Here is a 25737-nt window from a genome sequence, read left to right on the forward strand (position 1 = left end):
ATGGATCCAGTGGAGCCTGTATGGGTTCAGGGGTCCAAGAGGCCCCTGGGCAGGGAAGTCGCTGCGTCGCGGAGTGTAGAAGATTCAGGGACAGGCGCCCCGGAGAGTGAGTGTGCTGGGGCTTTGGAGCCGCGCAAAGATCTGGCGAGGAGAACCCTGGCTGGCATGGAGCCATGGGGTGTCCAGGTCTGGGATGGTCGCACTAGAATCCCTGGCCCCACAGCATCTCCCGAGTCTCGGTCAGGGCGCGTAGAGCCTCGGGGCGTGGCCAATCGGCCGAGGTGTGGCCGGGGGCGGGGCTTCTGCTGAGCAGGGGCGTGTTTGGTCGCGGGGCGTAGCCTGCGCTGGGCGGGGCTACGCGGAACCCGGGCGGCGGCGGCCGCGGCAGGAAATCGGGGCAAGGCCCCGCCAGCGCGAGATCCCATCCCAGTCCCGGTCCCCGCCGAGAGCTCCTCGGACCGGGCCATGGACGCAGCAGAGCCGGGTAGGCGGTCCGGGATATGGGATCCGAGAGGGACCTCCCCCAACCGTACCCCACTTCCTAAATTGAGTGGTCTCGCCTGTCCCTTTCCGTTCAGAGAGCGGGGAAAGGAGTCTCGAATGGGAGGGACGCGGGCATCCTCCACTGTGAGGACCCCCAAGCCGAGAGGGGCCCAGAACATCATTCCCTCGCCCCCTCCCCCTTTGGAGTCTTCACCCCGGATGCCTGGGGGAGGGGGCCCAGGAAGGGGAAGTGGCCGCTTCTGCTTCTGACATTTGTGATGGGGGCAGGGTGTCATGACCGCTGATGGGGAGGGCAACACGGCAGACTCCCCACTCGGCTCCTCCATAGTCAGGGGAGGGGGCATTGCTGATCTGGGCTCCCTAGAAGGGGGGCTGTGGCAGAAATGTGGCAAGGTCTGACTTGTATTTCCGGCTGTCTTTGTGTCTCTGCTGTGTATGTCGAGTGTCATTCGGTCTTTATGTTCCTCTGGTTTCAGTCTGCCCCTATGTGTTTGTGCCACAGGCTCTGTGCCGGTCTCTCCCACGTGTATTTCCATCTGTCTGGCCTGAGGTCCATGTGGTTCCATTGTCAAGCTGGCTCTCTCCCCAGGGACAGTGTGGCTGCATCTGGGGCATCTGTTTTGTTGCTTTGCTTCTGGGCCCATGTGTGTGTGGGTGTCTCTGTTCCTCTAAGCAGCTGTCTCTGTGTTGGGTTGTGCCTGAGTCCATCTGCCTGCCCTGAGTGGCTTCACCCCCAGGCCACACTGCCTCAGTCCTGACTCTGACACCCGCCCCCCTCCTGCACTCTGTACAGGTCCAGAACACTCTCTGTCTCTCTCCCCAACCTCCAAACAACTGGCTAAGGGCCTAGGTGTCGGTGCCTCCGTGGGTGGAGGGAGGCTTTGATTGGCCCATGTATGACACTCCCCTCCCCCAGGGCTACCCCTGGCTCCAGAGAGCAGGAAGAGGTACAGTGACATCTTCCGGAGCCTGGACAACCTCGAGATCTCACTGGGGAACGTGTGAGTCTGAGCCTGGGCCACCCCCAAATCCCTAACCATTTAGGTGCCTCATTAGGAACCTATAACATCTGGGTCCACTTACCTAATAACCTGAGAATCTAAGATGGGTCCTTCCAAAACACCTGAAAAATCCCAAAATTCAGCCCCCCAAAACCACTGGAAATCCCTAAAATGGTCCTAGTACCCCCATAGATCCTTGTGACTCCTTAAACATTTGAGATCCTTATAATCCCACTCTGTGAACCCCAGATTCACCTGGGACCTTTCAAACTCTCTCAAGTTCCATTAAAAAAAACGAACTTCACCTGGTCCTCCCCCTGCCCCCCAAACCACTCAGACCTCCCAGATACAAGAGATGTCACAGAGGTGATATCCAGGACCATCACTCACACTGCCCTGGGGGCCCCCAACACCCCTAAGCAAGACAGACTGGGTGGAGGGTGGCATCCTGACACCATTACCTCCCAGGACCCTTGAGATGCTGCCTGGAGACCCCGTGCTCTCAGGAGACCCAGAGCCTGACAAGACCCCCACAGCCACTGAGGTGAAGGGCGGGACCAAGGAGGGCGGGAGGAGGGCATCTCCAGGGGGAGGGGCTCTAGGGGGTTGAAGCCCCTGCTCTGCTTGCTCCTGAATGTTGTCTCCCTCCCTCTCAGACCAGGGAAACCAGACTTTGGAGTGGCCCCTCCCTGGAGGGTCCTGCGCCCCTTACAGGTAGGGGGCTTTGAGGAGGGGTTGGGGGGAGTGGGGGCAGAAAGGAGTCCTTCTTCAGCTAGTCATCACCCCCTGCCTGTTCCGCACGCCAGGGACATGGCAGTACACACGAAAGAGCTGAGCCCCTGCCCTCAGGGAGCCCTCAGTCTGGGTGGAGAATCAGTATAAAATTGCAACCTGGACAAGATCATAAAGGGGTATTTGGGGGAGCCATAGAGTGTAGAATAGGGGTCACTGGTCTGGTCGGTCTTGGGGCTCAGGGAAAGCTGCCACAGAAGGTCAGAGTTCGGAAGTCAGAGGTCCACCCCCCTGCCCCAGGGGAAGAACTGGACTTGCGGCTCATTCGGACCACGGGGGGCGTGGATGCAGCTCTGGATTATGCCAAGACCTGGAGCCGCTATGCCAAGGAGCTGCTGGCCTGGACGGAGAAGAGAGCCAGCCTTGGTGAGGGCCCCTTCTGCCCGGCCCCAGGCCCCAGGCAGTGCCCACACCCTGCCCAACTCAGACCCCTGCTGTCTCCCCCCAGAGCTAGAATTTGCCAAAAGCATCATGAAGATCGCCGAGGCTGGCAAGGTGTCAATCCACCAGCAGGTAGCTATGACCAGACCCCTCCAGAACCTCAGCCCTGACCCCCTAGATCCTCAGCATCCTCCAACACCAACCCTCCCTCCCCCCGTCCCCCCCCCCCCCAGGGCCACATGCCACTGCAATACATCTACACCCTGTTTCTGGAACACGACCTCAGCCTGGGAGCCCTGGCCATGGAAACAGTGGCCCAGCAGAAAAGAGATTACTACCAGGTGAGGGGGCCCTGCTGCATGCACTATTCCATTCACACCTCCCCAGGAGAAGGCACTTACCATCAGTGCCATTTTGCTGATGAGGAAGCTGAGGCAAAGGGATGCTGAGGAACTTGCCCAGAGTTACCCAGCAGAGATTCAAACCAGGCTTCCTGTGCAAGTGCAAAACTGCTTCTGTTTGTTTGCAGGACTTGAGCGGGGGCAAGGCGCTGAGTGTTCCCAGGAAGAGAGCTTTGGCATCTCTGGGTCCAGGCTTTAGAAAGGATGAGGTGGAGAGCCGGTGGGTGGGTGAGAGTGCACACCCGGGAGAGGGTCCAGAGGATGAAAGGCACATGGTAGCGGGGAGCGGAAAGACCGGGTGGCCCTGAGGCAACACCCCCATCTGTCCTCCTTGCCAGCCCCTGGCAGCCAAACGAAATGAGATTGAGAAGTGGCGGAAGGAGTTTAAGGAGCAGTGGTTGAAAGAGCAGAAGCGGATGGTGAGTCCCGGCAGGGTGGGTAGGTGCGCACCCGCTGGGCTGGCGGAGGAGAGGAAGAGGCTCTGATCTGTCCCCTTCTGTCCCTGCCCCCACCCCCCACGGCCCCAGAATGACGCAGTGCAGGCTCTGCGGAGGGCCCAGCTCCAGTATGTACAGCGCAGTGAGGACCTGTGGGTTCGCTCCCAGGCGTCTCCCGAGGACCCGGCACCCCAGGCCTCGCCGGGGCCCAGCAAACAGCAGGAGCGGCGGCGGCGATCTCGAGAGGAGGCCCAGACCAAGGTGGGGACCCGGCCCGGAGCCCCCCCAGCGCTTCGGCGCACCCCGCCCCACACTGTCCCACATGTGCCCGGTCCCTGGTTTCCCCAGGTGCAGGAGGCCATGGCGCTGTACCAGACCTGCGTCCGCGACGCCAACGCGCGGCAGCAAGACCTGGAGGCCGCCAAGCAGCGGATCGTGTCGCATGTGCGCAAGCTGGTGCTGCAGGGGGACGAAGTGCTGAGGCGGGTGAGACCCTTTCCCACTGCCGCCCCATATTCTCCTTTGGCCCCAGCTGAGGGCCCTGTGCCCCTAACCCGTCCCCAGAGCTTAGGACTTCTTCTCCCTAGACAGCCAGTTTCCACCCTCAGTCCCTGACCACACCTCAGCCTCGGCGCCACCCCCATGGGGTCCTGTCTTCCCCTCCCCCCACCCCTCCAAGCCAGGCTCTGACCACGCCCCCCAGCTGCTTCTCATTGCTCGCCCCGCCCCCAAACCCTGGCCGCACTGGTGTCTCTAAAGGTCAGGCCCTGCCCCTCTCTCACTGCAGTTTGCGCTCCCCACCCCCGCCGCAGGTGACCCTGGGACTGTTTGGGCTTCGAGGGGCGCAGGCCGAGCGTGGCCCCCGCGCCTTCGCCGCCCTGGCGGAGTGCTGTGAGCCCTTCGAGCCCGGCCAGCGCTACCAGGAGTTCGTGAGGGTGCTGCAGCCCGAGGCCCCACCACCGCCTCCGCCTGCCTTCTCCTTCCAGGAGTTCGTGCCCACTGCGCACAGGTGGGCCTCCCCCCAGCAGCGGGGTCAGAAATGAGCCCCAGAGACAGTTGCAGGCTGTTGGCACCACCACGCTGAGTACTTGGGGGTCAGAAAACTCAAAGCCTCAGTTCTTGGATTTAGTCCGTAAGGCTCTTGTGGGGGTGGGTATTCCAGTTCTGGGAGAGTCCAAACTTTAGGGTTACTGCACTACTGGGTGCTCACTGGTGTGCTTGGAGTTGGGTCCTCCTAGATGCAATGCATAGGTGATGTCATCCCGGAGCAGTTTCCTGGTCCTCAGAGCCCTCAAACCACTCCTTTCAGCTCTCCCCTGGACACAAGAAAGAAGCTCTCCTGCCCCCCACCCCCTCGGCTGGATGAAAGTGCAGCGGAGGCAGGCCCTTGGGCGGAGGCAGGCTGGCAGGGTGAGCGGAGTGAGGGGGCAGTGGGAGTGGTGCCGGGGCTTGGGTCAGTCCTAATTGACCTGTTCCCTCCTAGGAACTCCAGGCCCGACTCCAGGCAGCGACATGGACAGTGTGGGCGGTGGCAGCGAGTCTCGGTCCCTGGACTCTCCCACTTCCAGCCCAGGTGGGGCCAGGACCTGGCCCTAACCCGTTCCCTACCTATAACTCTCCTCTAGACACTGGCCAGGCTCTGACCCTCCATCTCTAACCTATCATTTGACCTTTGATCTACCTGCACCCCTGACCTATTTTCCTCGTCCTCTGATCCATTCTCTTGAGCCAATTTCTGAACCACTCCCCAGATTGCTGACCCCATTCTCCAACCCCCAATCTCTGACCTGACTTACCTCCTGACCTCTAACCCTTTTCCCAAGGGCATCTGTGGGTGGTTCTGGAAAGCCTAAAAACCAGGAATATCTCCTTAGCCCTGGAGCTTCCCCGTGACCCCTGTGACCCCCAACCTCTGTGACCCTCTGTCTCTAGGCTCTGGCACAAGGCGGTTGGTGAAGGTCTCATCCACAGGCACCGAGTCCTCAGATGACTTTGAGGAGCGAGACCCTGGTGAGGCTGGAAGCAGGTGGGGTGGGGCGAGGGGTGGACCAGGCACCCCTGACCCTGTGTCCCCACAGACCTGGTAGATGGGCTGGAGAACGGTCTAGGAAGCCCCTTCAGGAAGTGGACGCTGTCCAGCGCGGCCCAGACCCACCGGCTGCGGCGGCTTCGGGGCCCAGCCAAGTGCCGCGAGTGTGAAACTTTCATGGTCAGCGGGACCGAGTGCGAGGAGGTGTGGCCTGGGCCCATCAACCAATGACCTCTCTGACCCCAGTGACCTCCCTGACCCCAGGCACCTCCCCAACCTGAAATCCCTATGACCTTTCTGCCCTTGGGACATGCCCTGATCTAATGATGTCCTATGAGTCCCCTGTCCCCTGAGGATCCCTCTAACCTCTCTTCCCCCGCTGACCCCTGATGACCTCCCTGACCCTATGACCTCCCCCTCAGTGCTTTCTGACCTGTCACAAGCGCTGCCTGGAGACTCTACTGATCCTCTGTGGACACAGGCGGCTCCCAGCCCGGACGCCCCTCTTTGGGGTCGACTTCCTGCAGCTGCCCAGGGACTTCCCGGAGGAGGTGCCCTTTGTGATAACCAAGTGCACGGCCGAGATAGAACAGCGTGCCCTGGGTGTGCAGGTGCTGCCTTGACTCTTGACCACCCCCAGTAGTGACCCGGCCCTCCTGATGGCCGGGTTCGTGAGCCAGATGTCTATTCCCTGCCCCTGCCCCGCAGGGCATTTATCGGGTCAGCGGGTCCCGGGTCCGTGTGGAGCGGCTGTGCCAGGCTTTGGAGAATGGTCGAGCATTGGTGGACATGTCAGGAAACTCGCCTCATGATGTCTCGAGTGTTCTCAAGAGATTCCTCCAGGAGGTGGGTACTCAGTGGCTCAGGGGTAGGGGTCGGGCGGGCTCAGGCTGAGGACCCTCTGCAGCCCACCCACACCCATGTCCCTCCCGCCATTCCACCCCCAGCTCACTGACCCCGTGGTCCCCTTCCACCTCTACGACGCCTTCATCTCTCTGGCTAAGACCCTGCATGCAGACCCTGGGCACGACCCTGGGACCCCCAGCCCCAGCCCTGAGGTTATCCGCTCGCTGAAGACCCTCTTGGTGCAGCTGCCTGACTCTAACTACAGCACCCTGCGGCACCTGGTGGCCCATCTGTTCAGGTGTGCACTGTCCCTGACCTTGAAATGTGACTTCTGACCTGAGGCACGGATCTGTGGCCCCGTCCGTGGACGTATGACTACTGACCTCTGGGACTGACCCCTGACACTGACTTCTGATCTTTGCATGTGTTTTCTGAGCTCTGAATTTTAATACATGATTCTAGACTTTGGGAGCTGACCCCTGATCTCCATTGCCAGGCATGTAGCTGCCGGTCTCCATCAAGGCCTAGGACCACTTACCCATGACTTGGGCAGGTTGCCATGAGCCTGGCCTATAGCTCCTACCTGGTGGCCAGTGACCATGCGTTCCATGCTCTGATCTTTTTCCTCATACCATCCCCAGGGTGGCTGCACAGTTTGAGGAAAACAAGATGTCTGCCAACAACCTGGGCATTGTGTTTGGGCCAACGCTGCTGCGGCCACCGGACGGTCCAGGGGTAGCTGGTGCTGGCCCTGTCACCTGCCTACTAGACTCTGGGCACCAGGCCCAGCTCATCGAGTTCCTCATTGTATACTACGAGCAAATCTTTGGGATGGACGACCTCCCCGTGGCCACTGAGCCCCCGCCTCAAGACCCCAGTCCAGCCCCTGGGCCCCTCATAAACAACAACCCCCAGCCACCACCCTCCTACCTTGCTCCAGATCCCCTGCCCCCAGTCCTAGCCTCGGACTCCGACCCAGACCCTGAGCCCCACGGTACCTTGGAGAAGCATCCTGAGGCCACGCCTCCTGAGGTAGGAACCCACTGGGCCCACAGACATGGGGAGGGCCTTCTCTCCATTTAACCCTCTCACTCTCCTGTCTTCCTTCCTTCCTTTGCCTTTAAATTTTTCTCTTTCATTCTCTCTCTCCCTAAAAGTGAGGAATGGAGTGGTGGGTAATAATAATGGAGGTAACGAGGAATGACAGGGTACAGCTCTGCAGAGTTACTAATGTAGGTGATCATTTATTCCTTCAACAGAATATTTATTGAACACTTACTATGTACCAAGCATTGTTGTAGTAGGCATTACAAATACATCAGTGAGTAAATTATTCAGAGACCCCATCCTTTTGGTGACTGCATTTTAGTGGGAAAGAAACCAATGACAAATAAGAAATATGGTATAACTTCAGTTTATAGGACATTACAAGATGACAAGTACTATGGAGAAGAAAGGGTAGTGTAAGGTAAGAGACATTGGGGGCACCAAGGAGACGTGGAGGGCAGTCTATAGCAATAAATATGCTGTGGCAGGTCTCATGGAGAAGGTGGATTTGAGCTATGACTGGAAAGATGTGGGTGAGGAATGAGCCAGATGGAGATCTGGGGAAGGGTGTTCCAGAGGGAACAGCCAGTGAAAAGGCCCTGAGGTGAGAGCATGCCTGGTGTGTTTAGAGTGCAGCCCTGAGCTGTAATGAATTAGTGAGGAGAAGGTGGTAGAAAGTGAGGCCAAAGAGGGGTCTGTGGAATGCCACGCATCGTGCATCTACTATGCATGGGCGCTTTATAGGCTTCCTGTCATCTTCAACAGAGCCCTGAGAGGTAGATACTGTTAGTGAAAACCATTTACAGATGAGACTCCTCCTGGTGGCTTCCCTGTCCCTCAGATCCTGCTACACACACCATTCCTAAGAGCATGCACCTCCCCTCCATAGCGGCCCAGAGATGGTAAAGGGGCTGTCAGTGAGCGCTGGGTCTCTGAGCCATGGAATGGCTCAGAAAGTGCTCAGGACATGTAGAAAGAACTCCAGCTGCTATTACCATTTAGCTAAAGGATCAACTGAAGGATGTACAGATAAATTGAAAAGCAGGTGCAAGTTCGCAGAGCAGGATGGAGACAGGTAGTTCACCTGGTCTTAATGCGGACATGGCTAAGTCACTCCCTGGGCTGGCTCTCTGCTGAGCAAGGGCGTTCCTTCCTTCATGGAGCCCACAGTTTGCGATTAATAATATTGCTCCATACAAGGGGACAAGCAGGATACTGTTAAAGGGCATCGTCTACCCAGATACCAAAACTGCGACAGACCTTTTACCTGTCCAGGAACAAACCCTCAGCTCTCCAAGAGTCTCAAAGAACTGGGATTTTATTGTTGGGGTTTTGGTCTTGGGTTTGTTCCTACAGATTGCAACTCCACAGAGTGACCAGAGAGAAGTGGCTGAGGACACCAAAGAGGAGGGAGGGGAAGGTAAGCATGTTGGGGAGCAGCCCAGGAGTTATAGGGGTGTCCTTGCCTGGGGTGGCTTGGCTGAGAGATGACTCCCCCGAGATAATCCAGAGGACTTAGGGGTGCTCAGCATTGACCATGCCAACCCACAGTGTCCAGCCAAGGTCCAGAGGACTCACTCCTGGGGACACAATCCCGTGGCCACTTCAGCCGTCAGCCAGTGAAATATCCCCGGGGCGGCGTGCGGCCTGTCACCCACCAGCTGTCCAGCTTGGCCCAGGTAGCTTCCAAATTGAGCGAGGAGACCCCTGCCACATCAGTGACCCGAGGGAGTTTGCGGAGGCGGGGACCTGGCCCCGCTGCTGCCTCCTCCTCGCCTGAGGGCAGCCCTCTGCGCCGCACCCCGCTGCCCAAACATTTTGAGATCACCCAGGAGACAGCCCGGCTACTCTCCAAGCTACACCATGAAGCTGTGCCCAAGGCCACCTGCTGCCCAGACCCCCAACCCGAGGAAGCCGAGGACCATCTCTGACCATCCCAGCATTCCGACTGAGGGGGAAAGGACTAAGAAGGTGTTCAGTGTTGGGGGTTCTGGAGACTTCCTGTAAGGAAAGACTACATGGCCTGGGGGACTAAAACCCTTTTTGGAGCAATATACCAGGATCCCCCCCCCCCCAACCACTAGACATAGGTCACTGCCCATCAGGGCCACTCAGGTTCAGAGGTGAATCAGGTTCAGTACTCAGGGTCAGTACAAGTCATGGGATCCTTGGTGTCCACCCTAGTCCCTGACCCCTGGAACAGGGGTGCCTTTTGCTACTTTGGTTGGTGGCCACTCCCCCACCTCTGCCTGCTTCCTTTGCTGACCTCAGGTAACCAGCTCTTGGAGGGTGTGGGCAGCCCAGACTCAACATTCTGGTGGTACCTGGGGTCTGATGGCCTGGGAATAAACCGTGTCCTTTATAGCCTTGAGTGTCTTTCTTTGCCAGGCAAGGGTGATGGGAGAGCTAGGTGAGGGCAGCATCCTTTGGCCCCGTTTTACCCACCAGAGGAACCAAGGCCCCCTTTCATCCCGACACATCCTTGAGCACCTACAAGCAGTACTGGCTGGGCCTGGGCACCAGGCTGAGTCACACCGGCCCGGCCCTCCCGGAGCTCCACGTCCCCGATCCGGTCCTGCATAATCAAACAAATATAACAAAGTGCAGATAACCGGGACAATGGGGCTGTGTGCTCTGGGCCGTGGGAGCCCAGGGCCGCCACAAGCCGGGGCCGGACAGGGGGCAGCGCTGCCGGGGGCGGAGGGCGCGGGGGCGGGATTTCGAGAAACTTAAGTGTGGCCCCAGGGTCAGCTGGGGCCGGAGAGGTCCGAGGGGTACCGGAGGCCGCTGCGCGCGGTATCTCGGTGCTGGAGAAGCGGAGGCGGGGCGGGGGTCCCGGCGGTGGGAGACCAGTCGGATCAGGGCGTGGCTTGGAACTCGGCGACGGATTGGACGCCAGGGAGCGGGCGGGGTGGGGCCGGGTGGGGGCGCGGACCCTGAGACCACCCGGAGCTGTGCCCAGGCTGCGCGAGGTCACGGCGGGAATTCTGGTGCAGTGAGTGACTCAGCCCCCGGAAGGCTCTAAACTGCGTGCGTGTGAGGTGGGCGAGGACGGGGGCGGGGGTCCCGCGCCGGAAGTGGAGGGGCGACCCAGAGGCCGTGAGGCCGAGAGGAAATGGGGGGGCTGCGGTTCCGGGAGACCCTGTCCTTACCGCGGCTGCAGAGGCGGGGTTCCCCCAGGTGGTGGAGACGGGGCGGGGCTCCCCCAGGTGGCGGGGGCGGGGCGCCGCGCCCAGGCAGGGACAGGGGCGGGACCCCGCCTCCCGTGCTCTCTCGGCTGCCCGCGCTCAACGCACCGGACGCTCCTCCGCTCCTGCGGTGGCCACCAGGCTATGGGTCTGGGGCCTACCCCGATCCTCCGGGAGGCCGCCCCGTCTGCGGCGTGACGGGCGGCCCAGGTGAGCCGGGTACTGACGGTGGTGGGTGGGCGCGGGTCCCAGGGAGGGCGCGGCACGTGCCTGTGGGGCCCGGGCACCGCCCCCTCCTCCCCTCGGTCCCAGCTCCTCCTCCAGCCCAGGGGCGCCCGCCCGCCACCGCCTTCCTGACCGCCCCCTTTGTCTGGGAGGCCGCCAGGGTCCTCCGTCCCACTCGTAATGGCCCGATGCCCCGCCCGCTTTGGGAGCACTCGGGCCCAAAACCCGCCGCCCAACTTCTGGGGCTGCATAGCTGTCCACTCTGGTCGACCTGGTCACTGATGTAGGAAAGAAGGACCGCCAAGAAAGAATTCTTGAGACATCTTTGGTGCAAAAAGGTGGTTTTATTAAAGCACGGGGACAGGACCCGTGGGCAGAAAGAGCTGCCACTGGGGTCTTGAGGAGTGGCCCATTATATACTTTCAAGTTGGGAGGGGGTTAGGGATCCCTAAGTCTCTAAGGAATTCTGGAAGCAAGGTTTCCAGGACCTTGAGGGGGTTAGCTCTTGTTGAGGAAAGGTCATTTATTACCGTCTAATAAAACCTTAGTCATGAGACCCTTCCGATGTATGTCGGTGGGTCATATGCTTGGGGGATGATTCCTAACATGTATCTTGGGTTTAGAGATAAAGGAAATTTCCAAAGGAATGTTTATATGTTAAAATAGACTTACAGGATCCGAGGCGGGGGGGGGGGGGGGGGGGGGTCGGGCTAGGATTGTCTTTGCCCTTAGCAAAGTATTAACATCGAGGCAGTTGGGTCCCCAGAGGAATGTCACTCTGCCTGTTTCAAGGACTTGTCAATGGGCTGTAGGTAGTAAGGAAATTTAATAATTTTTTCTTCTGCCTTTGTTTCCCACATCATTCCTCCCTGAACAGTTTTGACCCTTAAATCTTTAAGGTTGCTGAGGGTGGAAGGTCTCATCTTCTGCAACTTCTTCCCGCTGAATAGGGGCATAGAGATGCCCCTGCCTACGGGTCAACATTGGTCAGCTGGGGCTTATATAGATCTAGGAGTTACAAAAGGCATAGGCAGCTGAATCCAAGGGAGACTGCATGTGTGGATCTCCCTGGGTGGAAGGGATCATCTCTTGGCTTGAAGTTATGGCAGCGAAGGTGTGTTGGCACCAAGTGGAGAGACATGGGAGAAAACAGCAAAACATGATAAGTACAACAAAAAGAAAAGCCCAAATAAGAGTCCTTTGATAGTTGACAAAAATCCTCTTCCAGTCCAGAAGTTTAACCAATCATTAAAGGAAAGAGAGGGATCGTCTAAAGGGCCAATTTGAGTATTCATGTCAGAAACCCAGAAATATTTTGTGGTAATCTGGAACGTATATACAGCATTCTGTTTTTGTGATAGCAGAAGTTCCATCTTGTGTAGCAGTTAAACCATCTAATGCCATGCTATTATGTAAAACTGCCTTACACGTTTGTTTTACTTCAGTATTTAGTAGAAAAATGCTATTTTGAGTGTCATTTAGGGCTTTGACCTTGTACTTATTAAGAGCTTCCATGTGCCAAACAACACCCTCTGGTCCCAAAGAGGGAACAAAAATGAATGTTAGATGGTCATACCAATGAAACACAGAACGCGTCCACCGTTGCATTAAATTTGGAAGGTTGGTTGGGTTGGTAATGGTTTTAAGAATGCATCCGTGCATCCAGGCAAAACCTAGTACAGTGGCCTATCCAGCCTGGGGGAAGCCATGGACACAAGTTAGAGCCGCATAGCCATTGGGTCCCGTTAGGAGACAGTCATCTAATTCTGGGCCTCCTGTAACTGCAGTCAAGATATCAAGGGTATTCAGTTTTGGAGGCCCATCTTTTGAATTTGTGTAATAAAAGACGGCTTGTTGTCACTTTATAGGGACCAAGGGAGTCCAAATCTACGGACAGTTTCTCTTAGCAAAGGTTTTGCCACCTCCGTGGCCTTTTTACCCAAATCAGGAGCCTGGTGTAAACCCTGTATTACCTTCTCTTGCTTATTTTTGGGTATAAAGACTTTTCCCTCGTTGTTTTGTTTTGTTTTTTTTTAAGATTTTATTTATTTATTTGAGAGAGAGAGAATGAGAGAGAGCACGTGAGAGGGGGGAGGGTCAGAGGGAGAAGCAGACTCCCTGCGAGCAGAGAGCCTGATGCGGGACTCGATCCAGAGACTCCAGGATCATGACCTGAGCCGAAGGCAGTCGCTTAACCAACTGAGCCACCCAGGCGCCCCAATTCTTTTTTTTCTTTTATAATTTTTTTTAAAGATTTTATTTATTTATTTGAGAGAGAGAGCACATGAGAGGGGGGAGGGTCAGAGGGAGAAGCAGACTCCCTGCGAGCAGGGAGCCTGATGCGGGACTCGATCCAGAGACTCCAGGATCATGACCTGAGCCGAAGGCAGTCGCTTAACCAACTGAGCCACCCAGGCGCCCGATTTTTCCCTCATTGTTAACAAGCCAGTCCTGTACATTTCTTGGTCTGAATAGGCTGGACTTAAGGACTTAATTGGAGTTAAGACTGGTAAAAGACTTATATTTGTTTATTTTGTGCTGCCTGCTTTGGCTGCACACTCTCCCAAATTGTTTCCTTTAGATGCTAAGGTCATATTCTTTGATGTCCTTTGAGATGAATTATAGTTACCTCCTGAGGTAGGTGTACAGCCTCAAGAAGAGTCCGAATTTCAGGCCCATATTTGATTGGGGAGTTATGGCTTGATAATAATCCCCTCTCCTTCCAAATCGCTCCGTGGGCATGTAGGACTAGGAAGGCATATTTGGAGTCAGTACAAGTATTACTTTTTAAGGCTTTGGCAATTGCAAGCATGAGTGAGCACTGTAGCTTACCCAGCTTTTCTTAATTCCTTTTTCCATGAAACTATTGCCATCAGCAAACCAACTGTCATCTGCATTTTTGATAGGGGAATCCTTTATTTATTTATTTATTTGACAGAGAGAGACACAGCGAGAGAGGGAACACAAGCAGGGGGAGTGGGAGAGGGAGAAGCAAGCTTCCCGCCGAGCAGGGAGCCCGATGCGGGGCTCGATCCCAGGACCCTGGGATCACGACCCAAGCCGAAGGCAGACGCCCAACGACTGAGCCACCCAGGTGCCCCTTGATAGGGGAATCTTTTAAAACTGGTTGACTAGAATAAACAAGATCAGTAACCTCTAAACAGTTATACTCTATAGAGAAGTACGATGGTCAGGTCCAGGCATAAGGGTAGCTGGATTTAAAGTTTGACAGGTTTTAAGTATTATTTCAGGCGTATCTATAAGCGTAGCCTGGTATTTAATAAGTCGGCCTCCATCATCCATTGGTGACCTTTGGTCTCTAAGATATTCTGGACTTGATGGGAAGTCCTTCTAGTCAAGGACTGTCCCATAGTGAGCTTTGAGGTGCCTTTTACCAGGAGGGCTATTGTATGCTTGGCTAAAGCCTTTGTTTGCAATGGTATCTCAGTAGAGGTGACTTCTAGGATAAATATGACTATGAGGGATAAAGCCATCAAGAAGCCCTCTTTGTTTGAGGTCCATTGTTAACAGTATCCTAATTATAAAGAATCACTGGCAAGTGGGAGAAGACTTGTCAAGAGATAAGGGCATCCCCAAGTGCATCATCCAATCCAAACATAAAGAAAGTGGGGTCACCCATTATTTCCACAAGCCTACATAGTGGGGTATGCTCTGGCTTTTAGGGAACGATTTCATCATCCCAGCCACATAGAATTGGTCAAGGTGCTAGTTGAGTTATATAATCATTGGGGAATCAATCCCATTTTCCAGTTGTTTAAATAATCATATGCCCATGGGGTCCTGTTGTTATCCCCACAGAATAACAAGCATGAAGGGGCGCCTGGGTGGCTCAGTCGTTAAGCGTCTGCCTTCGGCTCAGGTCATGATCCCAGGGTCCTGGGATCGAGTCCCACATCAGGCTCCCTGCCCGGCAGGAAGCCTGTTTCTCCCTCTCCCACTCCCCCTGCTTGTGTTCCTGCTCTCGCTATCTCTGTCTCTGTCAAATAAATAAATAAAATCTTAAAAAAAAAAAAAAAGCATGAAGATTGTCTATACGAGCTATTGTGGCAATTTTTCTCAAGTTTACCTCAAGTTGTGTAGCATAGGTAAACAACAAACATTTAAAGACAATCAGATCTAGAATTTAACATCCACAAAGGTGTGTTATTGGAACATGATTTTTCTCTCTAAAATAGCCCTTATTTCCAAAGATAACCAAATCAAGACTAATTTGTAAGTCCAATTTTAACAAACTTGGCCTAATTATTTATATAAGCTCAGCAAGAATAGTGATTGATCATATAGATCTTTTAGAATCTGTTTTGCTGGAACTTTTTTTTTTTTAAGATTTTATTTATTCATTTGGCAAAGGGAGACACAGTGAGAGAGGGAACACAAGCAGGAGAAGTGGGAGAGGGAGAAGCAGGCTTCCCATGGAGCAGGGAGCCCGACGCGGGGCTCGATCCCAGGACCCTGGGACCACGACCTGAGCTGAAGGCAGACGCTTAACGACTGAGCCACCCAGGCGCCCTTGCTGGAACTTTTTATAAGGAATCTCTAGGTTGAACTTTTAGTAGCCTCTCCAGGCCAGAAGCCAAGCCACGTGCTTGCCATCAGACATGCCTGCAATACCTGTAGATGTGGGCGGATTCCTCTTCATGAGGTTCCCAAACTATCTGGAAATTCTTGCACCTGCCAGGAAGTGACATTCTTTACTTACCTGGTAAGGCTGCTGGGAACTCTGTAAGCAAGGTATCAGACCAACATTTCCAAGGGGCTTTATGGTTCCAGGTTTCAAAATTGGACTTACAAATTAGTCTTGATTTGGCTATCTTTGGAAATAAGGGTTATTTTAGAGAGAAAAATCATGTTCCAATAACACACCTTTGTGGATGTTAAATTCTAGATCTGATTGTCTTTAAATGTTTGTTGTTTACCTATGCTAGACAACTTGAGGTAAACTTGAGAAAAATTGCCACAATAGCTCGTATAGACAATCTTCATGCTTGTTATTCTGTAGGGATAATAACAGGACCCCATGGGCCTGTTTCTTTTTTTTTTTTTTTTTTTAAGATTTTATTTATTTGAGAGAGAGATTGAGCATGCACAGAAGAAGCGGGGAGGGACAGAGGGAGAGGGAGAAGCAGACTCCCTGCTGAGCAGGGAGCCCAACGTGGGACTCTATCCCAGGACCCTGGGATCATGACCTGAGCCAAAGGCAGATGCTCAACCGACTGAGCCACCCAGGTGCCCCAGTCAACTTTAGTTTCTTAAAACTGTTTGGTCATATCTGAGTCTATGCATGTCTCTCTCAAATATGACATTCCAGTCAAAGCCTTGGTAAAATAACCAATGTTTCCAATGGTGTCCTGTTAAAAGGAGAACAGATTCTTGGGGCGCCTGGGTGGCTCAGTCGTTAAGCGTCTGACTTCGGCTCAGGTCATGATCCCAGGGTCCTGGGATCGAGCCCCGCATCAGGCTCCCTGCTCCACGGGAAGCCTGCTTCTCCCTCTCCCACTCCCCCTGCTTGTGTTCCCTCTCTCGCTGTGTCTCTCCCTGTCAAATAAATAAATAAAATCTTTAAAAAAAAAAAAAAGGAGAACAGATTCTTATTAAACTTATGCAAATAACTATGATTGCCATGGAAGAAAGAATACTTACTGAGACCTTTTTAATTTCAGAGGGTTCAGGTAGAGGGAAAAGTTAAATGCATGAATTTGTTCACAAATGAATACTTTTATCACATTTCTGTAAGTCATAGGTATCTTAAGAGAAAGTTTCCTTAATCTGGAAGAGTGAATATTAGAGAACCAGCAATGTTTCAAACAAGTGTCACAAAACTATAATCATCATTTTAGTTCATTTAGTACCATGTTACTAATTCTTGTTTAATTTGAATGCAGCTTTTTAGTTAGTTCTGGAAATTCTTACCCATTTCAGTTTTGATCTTAAAGATATTAAATTCCTGTATTTGTCCTAAAAGTCCTTTTTATGAATCTCCTTGAAGATGAAACTCATTTTTTTTTAAGATTTTATTTTATTTATTTGAGAGAGAGAGAGCATGGGAGGGGGGAGGGTCAGAGGGAGAAGCAGACTCCCCGCCGAGCAGGGAGCTCAATATGGGACTCTTTCTGGGATTCCAGGATCATGACCTGAGCTGAAGGCAGTCACTTAACCGACTGAGCCACCCAGGTGCCCCTAAGATGAAACTCATTTTGCAAGAGAATAAGAAAAACTATAAATGACAAAAGCTCAGAAACAGACATTGTTAATGATCTGATATGAGAGTTCATTATGATGCAATTGACAAGGAAACTCAGTTATTTCTGTGACATATAACACTTCAATAGCCATAATATCAAGTGATGTTGACCTTATACCAGAACGTAACATACCAAACAAATAGGCCTAATTAGTCAATGAGACTTTGTTCACGATTTCAATCTTGGGAAAGTTTGTTAAAGCACATGCCTAAATAGGATTAGGGATGGTCAAGGCGCCTGAGTGGCTCAGTGCGTTAAGCATCTGTCCTGGAATTGAGCCCTGCATCCCTGCATTGGGCTCTCTGCTCAGCGGGGAGCCTGCTTCTGCCTCTCCCTCTGCCTGCACTCTGCCTACTTGTGCTCTCTCTCTGTCAAATGAATGAATAAAATCTTAAAAAAAAAAAAAATCCTGGGACTCCTGGGTGGCTCAGTCGTTGGGTGTCTGCCTTTGGCTCAGGTCATGATCACAGGGTCCTGGGATCGAGTCCCACGTCGGGCTCCCTGCTCTGCGGGAAGCCTGCTTCTCCCTCTCCCACTCCCCGCCCCCGCTTGTGTTCCCTCTCTTGCTGTGTCTCTCTGTCAAATAAATAAATAAAATCTTAAAAAAAAAAAAATCCATTCACTTCAATCTTAGTCCATCCTGACCACACCTAAAATTTTTCCAAAGATTTCCCATCACAAACCTACAACTTTCCTTTGCATTCAGATTTTGTCCCAAGCCATTTCTTTCTAAACAACCAGTTTCATTTAGGACAAAATTACCTTCTTTTACCTTCAACAAAAATGTATTTCCAATCCTTAGATCTTTCTTTCATATGCAGAGTTGCTTTTCTTATTTCCATCAGTCTTAATTACAGTTAGTAGAATTTTTCACTCTTAGAAACCTTAGTCTCGGGGCACCTGGGTGGCTCAGTCTGTTAAGCGACTGCCTTCGGCTCAGGTCATGATCCCAGGGTCCTGGGATCACCTGCTTCTCCCTCTCTTCCCCACTTGTGCTTTCTCTCGCTATCTCTTTCTCTCTCAAATAAATGAATAAAATCTTAAAAAAAAAAAAAAAGGAAAAAAGAAACCTTAGTCTCGTGAAAACTAAGTAGTAACCAGTTGTGAGCTGTTTCACCAGAACTCTTTAGACAGCAATTTTATGAACCGGTTAAGCACAAAGCATGTTTACCAACAGACCCAAATATTCCTTGTTTCTTTGCAATAAGAAGTCAAAAGCATAAACCTATGTCAGTTATCAATGATTTAGCACTTTATCCTATTTGGAAAAGACCTAGATGTCCAATGAATTTAATCCCATTTATCATCCAAGCAAAACTTTAAAGTTTCAGGTTATCAAAGACTTTGAAAGCTATCTTAACAATTACCTATGAAAACTTTGATGAGAAAGACAACCATCATTTTTGTCATCTTTTCGCTAACAAATTGCAAGAGATAACACGAACTTATTTGACCTTCAGTAAGCCTAGACAGAATAAAAGTTTCACATTTAGTGCTGATAACTTGAAAAGACCCGTCTGTCTTAATTAAACCAACAAACTTAACTTAGTTTAAATACTGAGTTATGTTCCACCTGGATCCTCCCCATTGTCAAATTTTACCTGAGATACTGGTGGAGAAATCAGGAGTGGGTGGTGTTAGGTCCACGCTCCTTGATAGTGAGGGTAGGAGGAGAAGCCAATGGTGCTGGAGGCACCGAGCCTGGTATAGAAGCCAGTGATGTAGGCCACGCCCAAGGTGGTGCGAAAACAGGAGGAGGGGGAGGGGAAGGCAGAAGAGGCAAAGTGCTGCTAGAAGACCCAGAAAGGGTTCCCAGTTCTAGAGTTCATCAGCTCCAACAGAGGAGCGAACACCATGTTTTCCCGCCAACGAGGGGGAACAGGCAGTCCTTGTCAGGCCAGAGAAGACAGGGAATTTCCCTGAAACAAAGGGAGTTTTGGCAGCTACTTGGGAATATTCCTTAAAGTACCCTGTCCCAAGGTAGACTAAGCACAGCTGGCTCTAGTTATAGCCATTAACCCGGAAAATGAGTGAGGGAGAAGCCCCCACATCTATTAGGAGGAGGAACAGTGAGAGAGAGAGTCAGAGTCCCCTTTGCTAGGGATGGCCTGCGTTTCCTCCAGCAACCTGGGTTTATTTGGAGGAGGCCTATTTAGATAATTATCATCCAATATGTCAGGGGGAGTTTGCTAGTCAACACGTTCGGGCAAACACAGTCTGCAAGAGGCCCTTAGGTCGGGGTCCCCGTGTAGAGCAATGAAGGCCTAGGTATGAACAGTGAAGGTACCCTAGGTCCATTTACCCTATTTCCTGCAGAAAAGATCTGATAGATCCCACTGAGGCCATGCAGGGTTACAGGAGCCCGGTCCTTTCCTAAGTTTTGCAATCTGAATTGTTTCCAGTGGGTTAAAAGGCACCCCAAAGGAGAGTCCTTGGGAACTGAAGAGAAGGTCCATTACCTAGAAAATTCCCCGCCCCCCCCACCCCGACTCCCAGGTATCATCCCACGCACAGGATATGTCAGAGGTTCCTGGTGGCAAAGTCCCCCAAACAAAATGACCACCACCACCGTTAAAGGCCCCTGTAGGAGGGATGCTAGGGTCCCCCTGCTTCCCCATTGCATCCTAGGCTACAGATGGGTGCCTGGCATATGAACCGAAATACCGTGGCTTGAAGGTCATACCGTCAAGGTCACACCTTATTTTACCTTGCCTTTAAGAACCCGCCATTTTTATCCCATGGAGAACACTAGAAAAGTTTTACAAGGGGAAATTACCAAATTTTGTAGCTTAAGTAGTTATTAGAGTACATTGACGGAACACGGTAAACATAGAAGTCCATCATGATCTAAGCAACATTCCAACACATGTAGTCCTTATAGCCAACTTCCCTAGGAAACAGTCCTGGTTGGGTTTTAATTCAGCCGGGTACTGGTTTTGGCTGGCTCCCAGTGGAGGTCCCATGGCCAGAAATGGCTAGACCAGGGATGTGAAAGGGATCATATTAGATCAATCAGGAGTAAACCTCATGTGGGAGTCTTTTTTTTTTTTTTTAAAGATTTTATTTATTTATTTGAGAGAATGAGAGAGAGAGAGCATGAGAGGGGGTAGGGTCAAAGGGAGAAGCAGACTCCCTGCCAAGCCGGGAGCCCAATGAGGGACTCGATCCAGGGACTCCAGGATCATGACCTGAGCCGAAGGCAGTCGCTTAACCAACTGAGCCACCCAGGCGCCTCCTGACACAGGACTCTCAAGATTGGCAGCCGTCCTGGTGACTTAGGTGGCTGTCCCATGCCCAAGACAGACAACTTTGTATAAGGACAGGAATAAAGAGAGGGCATCAAGTTTCTGGGTCTTATTACCATTCCGGCCAGGTACTAACTTCCAGCCAAAAGGCAGACTTTCTCCTCCCCATAGAGTAGCCACGGGCTAGAGGATTGCAGCCTGAGCAATTGACATGCAAGTGTTCCAGTAAGACCATACTCCTTGAAGGGCCCCTGGAATGAAAGTAAAGGAAGAGGAGAGAAAAGTACTCACCAAGTTTGCACCGAGGCTCAGAGTCCAGTGTGACTCTGGACTCAAAGCCCTACGTTGGGCACCATATGATATAGGAAAGAATGTTAGGGTTCAAAGCCGACGGCCAAGAAAAGAATTCTTGAGACATCTTTGGTGCAAAAAGGTGGTCATGAGGGGTGGCCCATTGTATACTTTCAAGGTGGGAGGGGGTTAGGGATCCCTAAGTCTCTAAAGAATTCTGGAAGCAAGGTTTCCAGGACCTTGAACAGGCTAGCTCTTGTTGGGGAAAGGTCATTTATTACCATCTGATAAAACCTTAGTCATGAGACCCTTCCAATGTATGTTGGTGGGCCATATGCTTGGGGGATGATTGCCAACACGTATCTTGGAGGATAGAAATAAAGGAAATTTCCAAAGGAATGTTTATATGTTAAAGTAGACTTACAGGATCCTGGGGTCGGGGGGCGGGGGGGTGTCGGGCTAGGATTGTCTTTTGCCCTTAGCAGAGTATTAACATCGAGACAGTTGGGTCCCCAGAGGAATGTCACTCTCCCTGTTTCAAGGACTTGTCAATGGGCTGTAGGTAGTAAGGAAATTTAATAATTTTTCTTCTGCCTTTGTTTCCCACATCACCCACCACCGCCACTTTACCCTGAGGCATCTGAGTTCGCGACCCTTGCCCTTCCTGCCCTGACCCTCCCCTCCGGCTGGTGCTTCTTCCTGGGTCCTTCCAACAAATGCCACCTGCACTGACCTCTCCCTCTGTGCCTCCAGATGGTCACCATGGGCCAGTGCTACTACAATGAGACCATCGGCTTCTTCTACAACAACAGTGGCAAGGAGCTCAGCTCCCACTGGCGGCCCAAGGACGTGGTTGTGGTGGCCCTGGGGCTGACTGTCAGCGTGCTGGTGCTCCTGACCAACTTGCTGGTCATCGCAGCCATCGCCTCCAACCGCCGCTTCCACCAGCCCATTTACTACCTGCTCGGCAACCTGGCCGCAGCCGACCTCTTTGCTGGCGTGGCCTACCTCTTCCTCATGTTCCACACGGGCCCTCGCACCGCCCGGCTCTCGCTGGAGGGCTGGTTCGTGCGGCAAGGCCTGCTGGACACGAGCCTGACCGCCTCGGTGGCCACCCTGCTGGCCATCGCCGTGGAGCGGCACCGCAGCGTGATGGCCGTGCAGCTGCACAGCCGCCTGCCCCGCGGCCGTGTCGTCCTGCTCATCGTGGGGGTGTGGGTGGCCGCGCTGGGCCTGGGGCTGCTGCCCGCCCACTCGTGGCACTGCCTCTGTGCCCTGGACCGCTGCTCACGCATGGCCCCCCTGCTCAGCCGCTCCTACCTGGCCGTCTGGGCCCTGTCCAGCCTGCTTGTCTTCCTGCTCATGGTGGCTGTCTACACCCGCATTTTCTTCTATGTGAGGCGGAGGGTGCAGCGCATGGCGGAGCACGTCAGCTGCCACCCCCGCTACCGAGAGACCACACTCAGCCTGGTCAAGACCGTTGTCATTATCCTGGGTGAGTGAGTGCCCTCAGCTGGCCCAGGGTTGCAGGAACCCTGCTGCCCCCTCAACTCCCACGAGACATGGGAGGGGATCATTTGGGTGGGGAATGTTCTCCAAGGAGGTGACATCTGAGCAGAGACCTGAATGCTGGGGAAGGGAAGAGTTCCAGGCCGAGGGAACAGAAGGTGAGAGCCCCACAGGACCGGGCCAAATGCCTCCAAATAAGAGGAGGAGGAGGAGGAGGCCCGAGTGGCTGGAGAGAAGCAGGAGAGGTGGTCAGCACCGCCTCGAAGGGCACAGGCAAGAGTCAGATTTTGTTCTGAGTTCCGTGGGAAGCCCTCCTGAGTTCTTAGCAGGGAGCGATGAGGTCAATCTGGCTATAGAGTGGTCTGAGTGGGGGAGGCGACACGTGCATCCCGTGAGAATACACGCCCCTACCCCAAGAACAAGGAGTGACTCTTTGGTCATCATGGGGATGACCCCTCTTTCCCCCACCTGGTAACTGGCCTGTCCCACAGTGACCTCCTTTCCCCCACAGAACAAATCTCCATGTAGAAATGTCCAGCGCCCTGTCTACCATGTACCAGTCAGGAAAGGCATCCCTTTCTGGCGGACACATCAGAGAAAGGTGTCAGGCCGCTGTGGCCCTGCAAACTACACAGCTGTTGTCTGAGCTCTGGAGGACCCCCCCACCCTGAGCCCTGAGCTCTGAGCTGTGGGTGCTGGGCCCCCAGAGCTGGCCCCGCTCACCTCAGGCTCCATCCTGCAGGGGCGTTCGTGGTCTGCTGGACGCCAGGCCAGGTGGTGCTGCTCCTGGACGGTCTGGGCTGCAAGTCCTGCAACGTTCTGGCCGTGGAGAAGTATTTCCTACTCTTGGCTGAGGCCAACTCACTGGTCAATGCCGTGGTGTACTCATGCCGAGATGCTGAGATGCGCCGCACCTTCCGCCGCCTCCTCTGCGGTCTGTGCCTTCGCCGGTCCACCCACGAGTCTGCCCGCTACGCACCCTCCACCCGAACAGGTGCCAGCACTCGCATCATGCTTCCAGAGAATGGCCACCCCCTGATGGACTCCACCCTTTAGCCAGCCTGGGACTTCAGTGGGCTGCTGCGCATGCCACCGTATAGCCCCCGCCTGCTTGCAGATGCACCGGGCTCTACCTAAGCTGCAGGACAGACCCTCAGTCCGCCGTGGCACGACGCCCCTGCCAGCCTTCCCCAGGCCCACAGCTCTGCCTGCCTCCGGGGCCCGGGGGTGTGGGGTCATCTCTAAATGCCCAGGAGAGAGTCAGAGGGGGTTCAGGAATCTGCTCTTCAATCATCTCAGGTTGTGGAGTTTTTTAACTGACACTTTTTAACTGCACATCCCTGGTATACCTGTGGACCACTTCCTTGTCTGTGGTGGTGTGGGTGTTAAAGATGGGGGAGATGAGGGCTCTCTCAGGCCACTCTGCCCAGTGCGACAGGGTGACAAGGATGGCCCATGGATGCACCATCTGCCCGAAGCTGATTCTTTAGGGGCACAGACTGAGGGGTGCTGCGCATGAGCTGGGAAAAGGTTTTTGGCCCCTTGCAGCCTCTGGGGTCTTGCCTGTCCCAATTAGAATTGAGGAGGGTCTGTGGGGAGAGCATGATATAAGGAGTAAAACCTTTCTTTCCACTGAGGTCTCCAGAGCATTTTCTGTCATCAGCTCAGATAGTCCGTCTGTCCCTGTGTTCCAGAATTGTCCGCCTCAGCTCGGGCTAGGCTGGGATCCACTCAGCCCTGTTCTCTTTCCTCTTGAGCTCTGCACGGCTGTTACTCCATCTCTCTCTCTCTCTTTAAATCCTATACACAACATGGGGCTCGACCTCATAACCCCGAGATCAAGAGTGGCAGGCTCTCCTGACAGCCAGCCAGGCGCCCCTCTCCATCTCTCTTGTTGGAGGTCTTGCATCTGTTCTGTGTGTTCCCCTGCCTCTAAGTCCCTGCCCCCGTCTGTCTCTGTCCTCTGGAGCCCACAGTGGTCTCTGACCTGCGTGAGCCCTCTTTCTCCTACCTGCCCTTTCGTCTGGGTCCGGGTTATTAACAGTCAGGCGTGTCCATCCCATTGCGCACCCCACCACCTACATCCATCCATACCTACGGGCCGGGGGGAGTGGAGCCCGTGGAGCAGGATGCAGGATTTGAGAGCTGCCATTTCTCAAGCTCCTCGGATGTGCCTGGCACACTGATAAGCACTGTAGGTGCATTATTTAATCATTACTTTCATCTTGTGGTGCGGATGCACACTTTGTGGCTCAGAGAGGTTGCAATCTGGCCTGTGGTTACACAGCTTCCAAGGGTCACAGAGATGAATCAAGGGACTAGAGAGAGGCCCCTGGAGAAAGAGTTTTGGATCCCCACAATGTCCCAAGTTGGTCACGACCTCAGCCTGGTTTTCCTCACCTCACCTCACAGCCCCCCAAGTCTTCAGACATGCCATGATGAGCCCCCTCTCAGATGCTCATGGAGGCACCCTGCCAGGTACAGTGTAGACCAGAATCTGGATTCTCTGCTTCCACTTCACCAGGGAGGAGACAGGGTTATAGCTCTACTCAAGGTTCACATGCTAAATAACAGCTAGAATGTGGACTTAGGCCTCCCATTAGAGGCCAAATTCTTAAACCACTAAAGTACACATCGTGGAAGAACCAAAAACATCGAAGTCCTTCTACATTAAATGGGGCTAGGTTTCCCTTGGAGAAAACCTCCCCTGCCCTAAGACAGCTCTGTGTGGAGGCAAGAATGAACTGGGTTGCTGGGTACTTCAGGATCCAAGATGGACAGCAAGACTTCCAGGGCCTGAGGCCAGAATCTCCAGAGATGGTGACCCAAGTGAGCCCTGTACACCATGGGCCTGGGCATAGGACCATGAAAGATGCAGTCCTTACCTCTGTGGAGCTCCAGGCCTACCGGACAGACAGACACTTTGGGTGCCAAAGCCAATTCCTATGGGGTGAGGACACGAAGTCCTCCCAAAAGCAGCTCTGTGTTTCACTTGCTCTTACATCAGCTTCCCCCAGGTTCTAACCCACACTCCTCTGGTCTCCTTTGGCATCTTGTCGCATTGGTTTTTCCCTCCCTTGTAGGTCTCTCCGCCCTTCAAGCTTTGGCCCCTAAAGCTTTCAGCCCCATGCCCCCACCACTGTTCTCTGAAGAACACCAAAATTACCCACAACTTTTAGGCTTCCTGTGCAGGGCTGAAGTTTTGCGCAGGGCAACAGCTCTCCATGGGCCCCACACGTTCTAGTACTTCCTCTTACTGGGGCCCAGTGTTGGGTTTCCTTAATCAGGGAGCTTTCGAAGTGGTTCCTAACACTGGCCCACATCACTCATTTCCATTCGCTGCTGTCTTTTTTTTTGGAGTCCTCCAATCCAATCACCCCAGATGTTTTGAGTTTCCTCTCCAGCAGCAAAGGGAAGAAGATGGGCCCTGCCCTGAAGGGTTCCCAGAGAGGCTGAGGACTCTTTATGAGCCTGCATCTGGCATCTGCCCTCAAAGCAAACAGGCTCCAGCAGGTCCCAATGACTTTGCAGAAGTGATTCACGTCCAGTCCGTTCCTTTTCTCTCACAGGACGATCCT

At 53.4% G+C, this 25737-nt stretch overlaps 2 protein-coding genes across 4 annotated transcripts; both read left to right on the plus strand.

The window, feature by feature from the left end:
• Positions 1-328: 328 nt before the first annotated feature.
• Positions 329-9802, plus strand: GMIP (GEM interacting protein). The gene is made up of 21 exons (XM_036095897.2): positions 329-484; positions 1421-1505; positions 1974-2049; positions 2162-2219; positions 2538-2663; positions 2746-2810; positions 2912-3019; positions 3418-3498; positions 3607-3777; positions 3865-4002; positions 4329-4525; positions 4826-4926; positions 5000-5089; positions 5449-5526; positions 5595-5749; positions 5968-6156; positions 6254-6391; positions 6493-6689; positions 7033-7423; positions 8795-8858; positions 8990-9802. Exons 1-21 carry the CDS (start codon positions 466-468, stop codon positions 9367-9369), a joined length of 2907 nt encoding a protein of 968 aa, XP_035951790.1. The 5' UTR covers positions 329-465; the 3' UTR covers positions 9370-9802.
• A 289-nt stretch (positions 9803-10091) lies between these two features.
• Positions 10092-23791, plus strand: LPAR2 (lysophosphatidic acid receptor 2). Of its 3 annotated transcripts, none has more exons than XM_078079164.1 (3): positions 10092-10479; positions 21404-22145; positions 22902-23791. In XM_078079164.1, the coding sequence occupies exons 2-3, from the start codon at positions 21404-21406 to the stop codon at positions 23213-23215; spliced, it is 1056 nt and encodes a 351-aa protein (XP_077935290.1). In that variant the 5' UTR covers positions 10092-10479; the 3' UTR covers positions 23216-23791. The 3 variants fall into 3 exon arrangements, with proteins under 3 accessions (XP_077935290.1, XP_077935286.1, XP_077935282.1); XM_078079160.1 differs by lacking the exon at positions 10092-10479 and adding an exon at positions 10726-10845; XM_078079156.1 differs by lacking the exon at positions 10092-10479 and adding an exon at positions 10726-10836.
• Positions 23792-25737: the final 1946 nt, after the last annotated feature.

The sequence above is a fragment of the Halichoerus grypus genome, chromosome 1, assembly GCF_964656455.1.
Source record: "Halichoerus grypus chromosome 1, mHalGry1.hap1.1, whole genome shotgun sequence".
NCBI classification, from domain to species: Eukaryota; Metazoa; Chordata; class Mammalia; order Carnivora; family Phocidae; genus Halichoerus; species Halichoerus grypus.

Excerpts from the sequence above, each read along its gene's own strand:
- LPAR2 (XM_078079164.1), top strand. The coding sequence starts at position 21,404 with ATGGTCACCATGGGCCAGTGCTACTACAATGAGACCATCGGCTTCTTC. Across the intron at positions 22,146-22,901 it reads GACCGTTGTCATTATCCTGG|GGGCGTTCGTGGTCTGCTGG; the intron begins GTGAGTGAGTGC and ends TCCATCCTGCAG.
- GMIP (XM_036095897.2), top strand. Across the intron at positions 3,020-3,417 it reads AGAAAAGAGATTACTACCAG|CCCCTGGCAGCCAAACGAAA; the intron begins GTGAGGGGGCCC and ends CCTCCTTGCCAG. Across the intron at positions 4,927-4,999 it reads GGCGGAGGCAGGCTGGCAGG|GAACTCCAGGCCCGACTCCA; the intron begins GTGAGCGGAGTG and ends GTTCCCTCCTAG.